A 14,580-nucleotide genomic window follows, 5' to 3' on the forward strand; every position below is an offset into this window, starting at 1 on the left:
AAATCCAGTTTGAAGAACCACAGCCTGGATTCAGCTGTAACTGCTGCAGTCAAGCTCTAGAAACATTCAAGTTAAAAAAATATTTTTTTTAAAAAGCACATCCTGTGAGCAACTTCTAGTGCCAACTGCTTACCTCATTAAAGCATAATTTATTCTATTGATGTTGAAAGTAAAATCCTCAAAACAACAGCAAAAATGGGGACTGTGGACATTTCAGGGTAAGTCCTCACATAGAAAACTGTCTCCACAAAGGCCACCTGATTTATTCTGTTTCTTGCTTTGACATAATACAAGAAAAGTTGATAGATACCACTATCCAAAGGTAAGGCACATAAATATCCTAGTAATGACCTAATTCCTAATATTTACATTGGTAATACGTTCTGCAGCTGAATTAATTTGTTCTAGCAATGAAATAACAGCTCTGCCTAAAAATTTTAGGTTTTAAAAAAAACCCCAACCAAAACCCAACCATCCCACCTCATATACTCAATGGGTTAAAATACAATTTCTTTTGCCAGGTGCTTTCTTTGTGCTTGGCTTTTTGAATACAGACATAGAACTAATACCCACCTTCATGGCTCACACTCATTTTGACATATAGTACAGTAAAATAATTAAAATATATAGTACAATAAAAAAACCTTGACTCACATTGATTTAACTCCACCTCAGGTCCTACAGTTCATAAATGGTAAAATATCAACACATTAAGGTATCTAGTTGCCAGATACAAACCACATTTACTCACTTTTACAACTGAGAAATCCTGAGAATTAAAACAATGGCTTTCTGAGAAGGGAAACATGTGGGAATGATCACTACTAATAACCAACTGGGCACACAAACAGCCTGTAAGAATTACATACAGTTGGATTGCAATTGAATTTGCTGTATTAAAAAAAAAATTAAAAAAAAAATCAAGCTGTGGCTCCTACATTTCTTGCTAAATTTTACACACTGTTCTGAGATGTCTAAACTTTTTATTTTAAAAACATTTAGATAGTTGTAGTAATTACTGATAAACAAGAAGACAAGGACTCATCCAAAATTATCTCCCCATTTTACCTTTCCCACCAACCTTATCCTATCAGTGTCTGAGAAACACTGTTGCAATTTAGGTGCTTCCAACCGGCCAAGCCCAGATCAAGAAATGCTGAACAGTCCTGTGTTCAGTGAAAACAAGGGAATTGCTCAGTTTAAATAAACTAGTCAGCAAAGGCTAGATTAGAAAAGGAGTGAGGAGAGTGGAAAAGATTTCACTGAAATATACCTACCTACCTACTTTTACAATCGTGATCTTGAGAAACACTTGCTCAAGCACCTCGCCAAAGGCACTTCCCATGTTTGAACTGAAGAGTTCCCAAGTTGTCTGGAGTTGCATCTTTGAATGTGCCCAGAGGGATCTTAGTCCTGAGAGAAATGAGCAACTCAGCATCCAGAGCACAACTGAGTTCAAACAGTGGAGAGAAACCAGGCATGTCTGTACCCTGGACAACTGCAAGGGCAGTTCTGAACTAAGTCTCTGCAGGCACAAATGGAAAGGGTTCCATTCCTTGACATTCTCACCCACTCCTCTCAACAACAGTTATCTCAGGAAGAGCCCAAAGTACAGTGAACACTCAGAATATTCAGATCTCCTTCAGGCCAGTGAAGAGGATCACTCCTTCCCATCTAACTGCCAAGTGATTACCACTGTCATCCTGGAGAGCACTGTAATTTCCAGCTAAATTATCCCAAAAGCTTCACCCAGTTTTCGTCCCCTGCCAAAAGTGTTGATTCACCAGTTCAGAGCTCAAGACTAGAAGATGGCCACAGAGATTTGTGGGTCAGTCACCTGCTCCACACACTCTTTTTGTCTTACCTCAGTATTTATTTTAATTTAACACTAAATAGCCACTTAAATGGAAGAGAGGACACGCTCTGTTCTGATTGAGAACCAAGCACTTACCTTCAAGAGAAGATCCTAGAAGGAAAACTCTTTCTCACAGTTCTGCAGAGGTCTGAGATGTTTCCAGCATTCCTGTTGTCAGTACTTTCCCTCTGCCCAACCCTTGCAGGATCACTACAAGCTGCTCTTTAAATGTCCCAACATGAGGTGCCTTCCTGCAAAGTGCACACACTGAGCTGCATCCTGTTCTGAACTTGCTCCCCTCAAGCAAACTCTCAGACACTCACTTTTCAGGTTATTCAAATTACATCTAATAAAAAAAAAATATAATTTAGTATCTTAAATATCCATCTCACTGCACTGGAGTCACTTAATTTTAATTATCTTTCTGAATTAACAAATTTATTAAGTGTACATTCTCTACTTACATGAAATGCACAATGGCTGCAGGAAATTCTGTTGGAATTTTACTTCTACACTACCTAAACTTAATTAAGATATAATCCTCCACTGAAGTGTTCCATAATTAGACAATTTATGCATTAGTTTCACATCTACCTTTTCTTTTAATTAAAGTAACATACACATGTGAAGGTGCACTTAGAGCCAAGCACTGATGCTGAACACACAGTATAAACACCACAACTCTCACTTTTATTTAGCTCAGCCTCTAAGCAGTCAAGACCCTGAGATGAGCTCACCTGGTTAGAGCACAGTGTTAATAACACCAAGGTTGGGGTCTGAGCCCTGTCCAGGCCATTCATGTAAGAGTTGGGCTCGATGATCCTTGTGGATCCCTTCCAACTGAGAGTATTCTGTGAAGTGTTGCATTAACCCCACCCTGTAGTCCATAACCCACTACCAATTTGGCCATGAATTCATAAACAGAATGACATTAAGCATAACTGACAATATTTTAAGTATCATGTATTTTTGATGTGCTTTCACATCGGCCATTTATTATCAAATTTTGAATGCCTAACAATTAATCCTTATATACTGTACACTGAAATACATACCATGAATAAGCCCAGGACTCTCAGGTCATGGATCATATCACTGGCTCCAACTGTAGATTTTTAAGGTGTCAACCAAAAACATGTTTATCCTGCCTGAGGTTAAATACACTGACTAGTGCAAGAGGCATGAGCTGCAGAAGTCATTAGTCTCATGGAAATATTCCCTGGTGTACCAGTTAAAAAAACCCCACCAGAATGCTTTGGATTATTGTGGATTCATGTTCTTCCTCATCTTCTCAATGTGGCTCAGTAGTTTCAACAATGCTGTCGGATTATATGGGAAAAGATTTCTTCTCTGCAACCTAGAAATAGCTTGTTGCAGCTCTTCCAAGCACTTGGTTGATTTATAAAGCATTATTCTTAAGGGAATGATGTTATCCAAGGACGTCATACGAGTCCAACAGGATGAGGGATGAGATCCCTCCTGTTTCAGAGGCAACACTTCAGACGTGCAGATTTTCCAGTTATCAGCCGTGTAGCTGCAACCAGTTCCTCTTCTCCTCTTCTCACCCTCATTGTTTGCAGGCACCTGCTTTGTGTTTACCAAGCACTCTTTTCCATCTGATTCCAACTCGGAGTCTTCTGAGCTGTCGTAATTAAGGAGGCTCTGAAGGGAGCCCGGCAGAGCCCCCGGCAGAGCCGCGCTATCGGCGCTTATCAGTGAGTCACACTCGGCTTCATTAGCACCTCGCTCTGCTGTAAACACGCAGCCATCGGGAGAGGAAGACAAAGACAGCGGAGTCGGTGGGGCTGGTTCACAACCGGCGTTTTGCAAACTCTCATCAGTCACACAGCTTTGCTCTTCTGGATGGGGTGGCTTGGCAGGAGACACGGACTGCCAAGCGCTGTGTTTGGTATCAAAATGGGTACAGACAGCTACGAACTGGTGCCACTCTCTCCTAAGGAGCTTTAAATACCTTACCAAGTACTCCAGAAAGCAAGTTTCTGATGAAATCAAAAAATCTAGGAGTACTGAGGAATCAAATGCAATCTTTTCCAGAAAAAATAAGAAGATACAGTGTGGATTGTATCCACCTGCATGAGTATGGACGTTCCAGGAGTCCTCCTCTTCTTGGCTTAAGTTACCAGCAGCATCGTGTTGTAACCTGGAAAGCAAGTCATGAAATACACTCAACGAAATGGAAGTTTACAAGTTTCTTTTTAAAAACAGCTGTGTCTAGAAGGTGGTATTCTTGCTGTTTTTAATTTTGTCAAAAAGTAAAAACCAAAAAAAAGCAGTTTTTGTATCAGAACGAGAAGGAACGAAGGCACGTGGGGCTTGGAGATTGGACAGTTCAGGAAGCCAAAGCACTTAAAGCAGGGCTTAAAGGGCACTACTCCTTAGGAAACATCCTGGTACAAGACATCAACTGTGTTTTAACATAATATAAAATAATATTATATCAATAATTTTGTAAACCTGAACACTTTCAGGCTGTTAAGCACATTGGAAGAATGGCCTACTTTAGTTAAGTGTCTAAGAAGGATTTGTGTTCTTATTACTTCCATATCTTCACACCTGAAGCTTGAGGGACTTGTATAAATTAGGATAATATCTTGTATGGTAATTTAAACAACAATGAAGCACTGAATGTCCAGAACAAATCCATGAAGAACACATTTTAGTTGTTAGCAATTAAGTTTTTATCAAGTAGCTACAATTCCTATGGGCCCAATCCTTGGAATTCTTGAAGTTTAAGTCTAAGATCCCATTCTTGTCTAACTCTGTGTTTTAAGAAAACAGTGTTGCTTTTCATCTGTCTAACCACTATTTTAGGTGTGAAGTCAATTATCCTGAATTACAGGATATGATAAAGTATTTAGTAAGAAATTGTTTCACAACTCCCCTGTTTCAATCCAAAAAAGGATTTAAACAAATCATCAGCTCTTGCATCACACATTATCACACTGCCCTGAGGTTTGGGGGTTTTAAATTATGAAAAATAACTTTGATTTATATAAAAGTAACCAATGGGAATGTTATTTATATCACAACAGCCTCACTAAATTACAGTTCTTCATAGTTCTCTCTCAAAAAAAGTACACTAACCTATCCAATTTTAAATAAATGAGTAATAAAGCTTTAGCAGCTTCCCACATGTCATCATCTTGCTCCATGAAAATCAAGCAGAGCCATTCACAGTGGTGCACAACTGGGTGAGACTGTGGGAAAGGCTTTAGGTGACTCCTCCAGAACATCAACAGCTGGGACATGGAACTCTCAAAGTCTCCTGAAAAAAAAATAAAAAAGGAAGTAACCATGAATTTTGCTATATGGTTTTTTTGTTGGTAAACAACATATACACCTTTTATTTTTCAAATTAATAGTGAATAACAGTTCATGAATGCATTTATCTTTCCTTAGTTCAACTGATTTGACACAGCATCAAATTTTCTAGGTTAGTTCTTGCCATTTCAGTGCAGTAGCTTACTCATAAAAATAACTATTTATAATCATTAGAGAGACTCCCTTGAGTCAAAAAACTTACATCTTCAATACTAATAATACTACATCCTGGTACTAAATATCAGTTTTTGAGGTAACAGAGCACACATTCAATGCTTAGAAAACAGAGAAACTTCCTGCAACCTTGAAATCAGTTTTACTCACCACATCACTACGTGATTTTCCTTAATGTTTGACTTTAAGATTTGCTATTCCTCCTAGCAAATAACAGGAACATCAAATTATCTTTGTTATTAATAGTTAATATTTAGACCGAAATTCTTCCCTATAAATCAAAGCTATCAGGAAATGACTCTCAAAATTGAAATGAAGTAAAGTTAAGCCACTTTAATTCATGTTGGGAAAAAAAAAAAAAAAAGGATCAACCAGCTTCCTGGAAGGGGAGTTACCATATTAAAGAATTTTGGTGCTTGTTTTAACCACTTCAATTAATGTCACTACAATAGAAGCACCATTCCCTCTCAACCTGAAATTCCTCTTGACAGTTGGAGTATTTGAATCTAATTAAAGAACTCATTTTTGTGTCACCAATCTGGAAAAGAAAGGAGACTTTTTTTCTTTGAGAATGAATTTTCACAGAGACATCTAAAATAGATATAACCTACATTTGTTCTTTTCACTAGTTCTTAGACAATATGTACATTTTTCAGAAGGTGGATCATAAGTTAAATATTCTCTACAATACTTAAAAACTTTAAGAATGCTACTGACATCACAAATATAACATCTTCCAAAATCTGGAAAAAGTGTCAGAAGCTGTCTTACAGAAGTCTGTGGCTCTTTTGCACAGATGAATTAAAAAGTGACTTTTAGACTTCCTAAACAGTGCAAAAATATAGAAAGTAAAATAACATTTTAGCTACACGTTTAAATAACATCTAGAACTTGTATTAAAATGTCTCAGTGCATTTAAAACGCTGTAAAATTGCATCCTTGTTTAGAAAGAAAGATGTGGCAAAAAAAATTTATGACTAATAAATACAGGAGTGCCCATTGTATCAGACTGGAAGCACTGCTTCAGAACTGAACTGAAACTGCCTTTCCATTTTTTCCATGCAATCCAGGCCAGCACTCTGCTTTGATCATGGAATCTGCACGTCCACATTCACCCAGCGCAGCATCAGAAGTGCATCATGTGCTCCCAGATGGAAAAAGGCAAGTGGGAAGCTGGGATTCCAGGAAGGTCTCTCAGGCAAAAAGCCTCACCCCACTGCCTCATTAGAGCATGGGAGAAGGGCTGCTCCCGGGCTCCCAGGGTGACACAGCAACGCGGCCTCTCCCCCCAGGAACACATTCCCTGCCATCCCACCCCGCTGCTGCCTCCTGGCATCGCCCGGCACAGCAGCCAGGGCTGCCCTTCTCCCAGGCTGATCCATGAGCTCAGGACACTCAGGGAGGGAGGTATGAGAGGAATGCTCAAGGTATGCTCACAACTACTAATTGAAGGGATAGACCCATCAGTCAGGGTGAAGGACACAACCACTTTACATAAGAAGGATGTGGACCTGTTGGAGCAAGTCTAGAGGAGGCCATGGAGATGCTCTGAGGGCTGGACACCTCTGCCATGGAGATGTGGGGTGACACAGAGACATGGAGAGCTGGGATGTTCAGCCTGGAGACGGCTCCAAAATCAGGAGTCCCTCTGCTCTGGAGCCAGGCTGGGAGAGCTGGGGGGGTTCACCTGGAGAAGAGAAGGCTCCAGGGAGACCTCAGAGCCCTTTCCAGTGCCTAAAGGGGCTCCAAGAGCACTGGAGAGGGACTTTGGACAAGGGCCTAGAGGGATAGAACAAGGGGGAATGGCTTCCCACTGCCAGAGGGCAGGGTTAGATGGGATATTGGGAAGGAATTCTTCCCTGTGAGGGTGGGGAGGCCCTGGCACAGGTTGTCCAGAGAAGTTGTGGCTGCCCCATCCCTGGAAGTCTGTCCAAGCCCAGGCTGAACGGGGCTTGGAGCAACCTGGTCTGGTGGAAGGTGTCCCTGTCCATGGCAGGAGGCTTGGAACTGGCTGATCTGTAAGGTCCCTTCCAATCTAAGCCATTCTACGATTACATGGTAAGTCCCATAATTTCCCTGTGCCTTACTTTGGAGCTTTGTTATTTTTATTTACCTTTCTATCACACTGTTGGTTTTGCCTCATTAAATTACTTGTCTGACAGTAATGCCTTGTACTTTCAATAAAATAAATACATATTGGTACCTAAAGTTCTACCTCCATGTTAAAGAGAGAAGAGTGTTACCTGCAGTTCCTTTCAGTTCCCCACCCTGAACAGATGCTTGTGCTATGGACTCACTTCTTTTCCAACTGGAGAAGAGCCTGATGTTCCCAATCTGGCTCAGCTATTTCAAGTATTAACACATGTTCCAAACAGGAAAAGTTTTCAATCCCAAATGCAGCTGTTTCCAGCCCCCCTAAACTGCAGGGATTGAATAAAATGCAAGGAGACAACCAGTTAGGCAGGACACAGCACCAGCAGGTTCTTTGGGTGGGTCTTCTCTTTCCTTCCTCCCTCCCATCACCACTAATTCAGCTGAAATTATTTACAGCCTTAATGAGCTGTGATTACAAAATCTGAAAGCTTTAAAACCTTCTGCTTAACGAGCAAAACTAAAAAAGGACTGTTACCTTTGATTTCTGCTTCTGCTGTGGAGTTGTGAATCTTGAATTCCAGTGCTTTAAGCACAACCAGACTTAAGGCTCTGAGAACAGTTTGGTCAGAACCACCTTGAGGATCATCTCCAGGAGCAGGTTCACTGCTTCCAAAGTAGCTGGACTTTTCATCGAGCGGGATCTGATTAAGCCAAGTCAAACTCACAACCTGCAGAACAGCATTGCTCAGGGCAAGCACATCCTCACACAAAGGCAGGGCTTGTAAGGACACTGATCCACTTCTAGCATCTTCTCTAGACTTGTGAAGGACACATTTTTTAAGGAGCAAAATGAATTTCTTCTTGATTACATAGGGAATTGATGAGCTAATGAGGTTCAGGATATAAGAAACTTTCAAAAACAACACTCTCTGGCACCTCAGTGGTAATTCCAGTTCAGTTCTGGAGGCCAAAAGTGCTTCCAGTAGATCTATAAAACTGATCAGGTTGGTTGTAGCTTCAGAATAAGGTGAAGTATAGTAGTGACTGTCAAAATGATGGAACAGGATGGCATTATAAAATCCTTCGAGCACAGCATCAAGAGGAGCCAACAACTTCTTCAAAACCCCTGTGGCAACAAAAAACACATTATTGAGCTGACGTGTAACACAACCAGATAAATCAGTGGATAACGAGTAAAAGTAAGTGTTGGGACTACTTTCAGATTTTAAGTATGTTTAAACCAGTACATCTTAATAGCACTTTATACCCCCTTTCAAAGGAAGGGAGTGGGTGTTCCAGAGCCCACGCTCCCGATGAATTCCAGGTGATATCGCTCCCCCTGGCGGTACCGTCACAAAATCGCCCCAGTACCTGCTTTGGGTAAACCCGCGTCTCTCAGGGTCTCCTTGATAACCGCTGTCAGAGTCCACAGGCAATCTGCAACCGGGGTATTCCCGGGAAATCCCAAGAGACTGTTCAGAGTAAAGCTGAGCCAGGTGACATTTAATGCATTCTAAGAAAAATGATTCAAAAAACAAATCACATGTTTCCAATTGCTATGCAAATTAAATTAAATCGTAACACCAATGATTTTAAATTGTACAGTAAAAAGATTCAAATGTAGGCACAGACAAAACACAGGTAGAAGCAATCTCTCTGTCCAATGCCTTTAAAGTACTTAGGCCTCTAGTTACAAATGTGAAGTCACACAAGCAATGCAATAGAAATTATCTGGATGTTCCAGAAAGGAAAAACCAAACCTCCCCATGCCATGAGACCCACCCAAAATCAGATAATGCTGTAAACAGATCATATCTGAATTCATAACTCCCAGACCCAGACAACTTGGCAAGAAATATTACAAACATAGTTCTGAGATAAATCTATGTTCAGAGATGATACCATGGAGGCTGCAATACATATTCACTAAATATACATCAAAAAAACCCTCAAGAAATTGGAACATTGAAACAAGAAAATACAGAAAAGCATTTGATTAACTTCCAAGAGGCTGTCACTCGTTATCTAATGCATCACCTAACAAATATCAAGGAACTGTAAAAATACTGATAATGAAATACCTGTATTGCAACCTTAAAGAGAGTATTTCTTGTCATCTACATGCATTTTACCCTAAAAGAGTTTCATGGAATTCCAGATTTTTATATATAAGACATTCCACACTTCTGCTACACATCTGATCTCCTTGCTTTCCATATTCCAGGCTCCTCCTAATACAGCTTAATTTCCTGGAAAATAATAACACTATAAAAACTTGCTGTAGAGTCAAATGGAGAGACCTGCAGGCTCAGTCATTTTTTCAGTTATGAAGTTGTGCCACACTCACCTCTTCCTTCAGCTGGAAATACACCAGAGCTGCCAAACTTTGGGAAGCCAGGTGGGATAAGAGCCGATCGTGGGGACCGAGCAGAGAAACCTGGGGACACGTGGAAAGGAAAAGCACCTAAGGCACGTTCCTTTTTATTTTCCCTTCTCTCACAAAAATCTTCCACAAGTTTACCAAGCTTACCAGTTTTGAGTCAGTTTTTGCCTCCTTCAGAAGAAGGACAAAGATCTCACAGTACTTCAGTCTGGTGCTGGATTCGATTTGCTGGGACTCTGCTTTGGCCACCATCATCCTGATCAGGGTTAACTGCAGCAGCATCACTTCTCGGGGACAGAACGAGGAGCTCATGCTGGCAAAGCTCTTTGATAAATCATCTGCTGCAGGGACAACCTTATCAGTGTCCTGATGGCTCCCAGTACCAGCAGCAGGAGGTGGGAGATGCCTCTGGTGACAGGATTCATCTCCTCCTGCTGGCTGCTCAACACTCAGAGTAAGTAAAGAGGAATAATGATGGCTTTCCTTGGCTAAGGGAATTCCTGCCAGGACATCCTTGTACATCTGCTGCAGGAGGGAGATCTTCATCATGAGGGCATGCAACGTTCCAGAAAATGCTCTCTGTCACCACTCATAGCAATAAAAACTGAAGCACCACTGGGCATTTCTCTTTGAAGTTACCTAGAAATAAAATATTTTGCTGTTACTGAACTTAACAAGCAACTAGAAAACAACACAAGCACAGCACACATTTTTAGAGTTAATACCACCATTATTAAACTTACTTGGAAAATGCAAATTCAGCTGCACAAAACTGTCCCAGTGAGATATTAAAATGAAGAATTACCATGCAGGGAAGAAGTTTACAGTTCCAATATTATATTAATGACAGCAATATGACTTTGCTGGAAATAAAACCAAAGGTTACTATTACTGGGGACTACTGCTAAAGATAGGAGAACTTGGACCAAATCCTTTCTCTACACTGCTAAAACTACTAAGACCTAAATTCTTTTGTGCCTCCAAAAACAGGCATAAAATTTAAACTGCAAATATTCAGTGCCCCATTAAGGCTGGAAATGGCAACATCTCTCAAACAAATGAAAACCAAAGGACAAGTCTTGATTTTCCCTGCACTCAGGCTCAAGATGGCCTGATCTTAAAAGGGCCCAGTGACTACAAAGTTGCAAATTATGAAATACTTTCAAAACAAAGTATAAAACTTACCAAGTGCCAATAAAAATACTTAACTATATTCAGAAAAGGTAAAACAAAAAGAAGTCTTTATCCCCATGTCAATGGAACATATCTTTTAATCCCAGCACTGGAACATTCATTAGAGCTTAGAAAGAAGAGCTATTAAGAATTCAAATCTCTCCTTGAAGTGTGAGCACCCACAACTGTAAAGGGCCAGACAGATATCCCAGCTGCCCAGAAAACAAATATGCTTAAGAACACCAGGGTTTCTTTCTCACCTATATTAAGAGCAATGCTCATCTGTAGTATTTATCTTTTTAGGGCAGTTTTAACATGTTCTCTAACAAGAACTCTTTTAATTAAAAACAACAAACAAACTCATTACCTTCATCTGTGGAGAAGTTGGGAGTGGGACTTCAGCTGCTTATAGGAATTTTCTTTTTGCATGATTTTTGGATTGCCATCTCTAGTCTGGCATAATCAACCAGGGAGACTTCCAGGCAGGCTCCTGCAGCCATCCATCTGTATTTGGCTTTTACTTAAATGTAGCATTTCTCCTTTTTTACCAAAGGAAGAAAACAGCTCATTCTTCCAACCTGTAAGAAATTCTAAAGGTTATTTATCATCAGATCAAATATTTTAAATTACTATTTCTTCTTAGCAGAATATAAGAAAAGAATGAAACTGCAGAAGTCAGTATGTGAGGCATTTTTGGTTTAGTTTATAATCTCCACAAGTTTTTAAAAGAATATCAAACACTGAGAATTACACCTGCATTTTTACCACCTGATTTTTTAAGTGCAACTGAAGCACATACTGACAAAATAGCTTCCCAAAGGTTTAGAGTTAGACCAAGATATTCTACCCAGACTCCTCATTTCTTCCACCATCCAGAAGCATTTCCTTCAGAAGAGAATCTAAAATTGGAGAGCATGAAGTTGCCTGCAGGAGTGACCTATGATTCACTCAGGTGTGGTATTTTTAAAGACACATCCAGCAATGGCTGAGCTGAAAACTCCAAAATGTTCCAGCATGTTCCTCACCTAACAGGACCAAGAATCCTTCCCCCATTCCTTCCCATATTCCACATTTTAGATGTTAAGGGTAACTCTGATACTTCAGGCATTAAATTCCTCCTTAGTTTGCAGAATCTCTTTGGAATTCTACTTGAGGTGGAAATTTATGACTTGAAACCTCATAAAATTTCTGCAGCAATCACTCTGTGAATATTTTACATGGCTATTGTTCCTATATTTGACTTTTATTTCTTCCTAAATTAATACCTAATAAAATGAAATTATCTCAACACATTTACTTCTGTGTTCAAGATCAACTTGAATTATCACCCTGTGTGGTAAATGGACAGATCTCCTGCACAAATTCACACAGTCCAGCCAGGTGGTTAAAGCAGAAGAGATTCACACCTTTTCTAGGACATTTTCCTTCACATGATAATGATTGTGATTTCCTGATCCTACCATAACACATTTATGTTCTACCATTAATTACTTTATAAAAACATCTCTAAGGTATGTCTCACTCACTCACACATGACAACGGCTCACAAACATCAGTCACAAAAGGAAATGAAAAACGAGGGGGCTTATTTTGAAGAAATTTACTTCAAAGAGGGAGAAAACATCAGACAAGGACTAAATTTGTTTCAGGCACGGCAAGGGAGCACCGTGAAAAGCTCAAAGCTGAAGAGTAAAGAAAAGGAATCGTATTCATACACAAGAAATGACAGACTCCAACCCTTACTTGTATTATTTATCTGAGTTATTCATGGCAGCATCTAAAAACCAATTAAGGTAACGCCTCACAGTGCCAGACTCCTGCATAAACAACAGGAAGCAGTTCAAAAACCTTATATATAGATCAGGCAAAAGACAGAAAGGAGAACTATACAGACGATAAAAAAATCCCAAGTAAATATTTTGCTTTATGTTATTTTCATGATTAATAAGGCTTTAAAATGAAAACCAAAGTCAAGTGGGGCTGCAAACAGAATGAAAAAAGAAACTTGGTGGGAAAGGTAACAAGGAACTGAAGATGAAAACTCAGATGGTGGTTGCAAACACCTCCGGAATATCCTAAATCAGAGTTATAAAATACATGTATTTCTACAAGACGGGATATTTAATTTAGAAGGAAGTCATGCAAATTGATTTCACAGAATCACAGAATGGTTTGGGCTGGAAGGGACCTTAAAGCTCATCCCATTCCACCCCCTGCCATGGGCAGGGACACCTTCCACTATCCCAGGTTGCTCCAAGCCCCATCCAACCTGGCCTTGGACACTTCCAGGGCTGGGGCAGCCACAGCTTCTCTGGGCAACCTGTGCCAGGGCCTCCCCACCCTCACAGGGTGATTCTTTCCTAATTTAACTGGATTAACACTGTTGATACCACGTTTTCTTTTTTTTTTTTTTTACTAACACAAAACATCTTATGACACACAATTACTCAGAGATATTACTGAAGAGGCATAATTATCTATTGTCAAGTGCCTGTATTATTTTTCCCCTGTTATACATATTATTAAATGTTAATCGCACGAGTAGCAAGCGGGAGAAAACAAACTATCCAAAAACCCCACTCTCTTTTCATTAAAAAATTAGAAAAGGCAAAATGAAACCACAGCCCGTGACTTTTGGGCGGGAGTCTGCAGGTTCTGCGTTTCCTTATAACGAAGTGGTTGAAGCATTTAAGAAATAAAACACACTTTGAACTACTTGCACCTGCAGTGACTTCGCAGGCTCATCTCTCAACAACCTGCACCTCAATGGCCCCTTATCTCTCACACTGGCAGTGCCAGGCTGGGCACTGGGAGGAACCCTGGCTGCGGGGGACACCCGGCGAGCACGGACGTGCCGCTTCTCCAGAGCCTCCACAGCTCCTCCTGAGGGCATCTGAGCCCTCCCGCCCTTCCAACAACGCGGCTTCTCGCCCCAGGAAGTCCCGAGACCCTCAGCCCCGCGGACCCGCCCGGAGCCGCCTCAGCCCCTCCCGGTCTCCTCTCAGGGCTCCCCCTCAGCCCCTCCCGCCCCCGCCTCGCGCCCCAAGGCCCCGCCCCTTCACGCCCCGCCCCTTTCACTCCACTCACGCCCCTCGCTTCTCAGGGCCCCGCCCCTTTCGAGCTAAACCACGCCCACAACGCACAAGCCCTGCCCTTTTCACTCCAGGCCCTGCCCCTCAGGCCCGCAGTCCGCGCGCCCGCGGTCCCGCTTAGTCACCCCGAGCCGCGGCTCGCACGGGCCTGCCCTGGCCCCGCCGCCCCTGCCGAGCAACGGCCGCCACTCACCCGGCCCCGGCGGCACCGCAAGGCCCAAACTCCGCTCCGTCACAGCGGCAGAACCGCCGCCGCCCCCTGTCGCAAACCCCCTCCTCCTCCCCTTTCCCCCTCGGCTTTACGGCAGCGGGGCGGGTCCTCGGGTGGGCGTGGCCGCCGTCAGCCCGGCGGGCCAATGGGGGCGCGGCGGCGGCGCGCGCGGCGGGGGGGCGGGCCCGCCGTCAGCGCGGCGGGCCAATCGGGACGCGTCGCCCGGCGCGCGGGCGGGGGCGGGGCCGGCGCGGCG

General features: G+C 42.0%; 2 protein-coding genes across 11 annotated transcripts in view; both read right to left on the reverse strand.

Annotated features, from left to right (window-relative positions):
* CERS3 (ceramide synthase 3) overlaps window positions 1-3,039 on the reverse strand; it is a 42,829-nt gene extending 39,790 nt beyond the window's left edge. For 2 of the 3 annotated variants that reach the window (XM_064669166.1, XM_064669171.1), the window contains exon 1: window positions 1,952-2,065. The gene's annotated coding sequence lies outside the window, so the exon portion shown is untranslated. Of the gene's footprint in view, window positions 1-1,951; window positions 2,066-2,910 lie in introns of those variants that run through there. The other variant, XM_064669168.1, reaches the window with a different exon arrangement.
* Window positions 724-14,430, reverse strand: LINS1 (lines homolog 1). Of its 8 annotated transcripts, none has more exons than XR_010433832.1 (8): window positions 9,996-10,443; window positions 9,813-9,902; window positions 8,837-8,978; window positions 8,001-8,591; window positions 4,961-5,141; window positions 2,911-4,016; window positions 1,952-2,106; window positions 724-1,413 (listed from the first exon to the last, which is right to left on the reverse strand). XR_010433832.1 is itself a non-coding variant. In XM_064669161.1 (8 exons), exons 3-8 carry the CDS (start codon window positions 10,395-10,397, stop codon window positions 3,116-3,118), a joined length of 2,307 nt encoding a protein of 768 aa, XP_064525231.1. In that variant the 5' UTR covers window positions 10,398-10,487; window positions 11,389-11,599; window positions 14,307-14,430; the 3' UTR covers window positions 2,438-3,115. The 8 variants fall into 8 exon arrangements, 4 of the variants coding, with proteins under 4 accessions (XP_064525231.1, XP_064525232.1, XP_064525233.1 ...); XR_010433830.1 differs by having other exon boundaries at window positions 724-1,166; window positions 1,282-2,106; XM_064669161.1 differs by lacking the exons at window positions 724-1,413; window positions 1,952-2,106 and adding exons at window positions 11,389-11,599; window positions 14,307-14,430 and having other exon boundaries at window positions 2,438-4,016; window positions 9,996-10,487.
* Window positions 14,431-14,580: the final 150 nt, after the last annotated feature.

This window comes from Pseudopipra pipra, chromosome 12 (genome assembly GCF_036250125.1).
Source record: "Pseudopipra pipra isolate bDixPip1 chromosome 12, bDixPip1.hap1, whole genome shotgun sequence".
Lineage (NCBI taxonomy): Eukaryota > Metazoa > Chordata > Aves > Passeriformes > Pipridae > Pseudopipra > Pseudopipra pipra.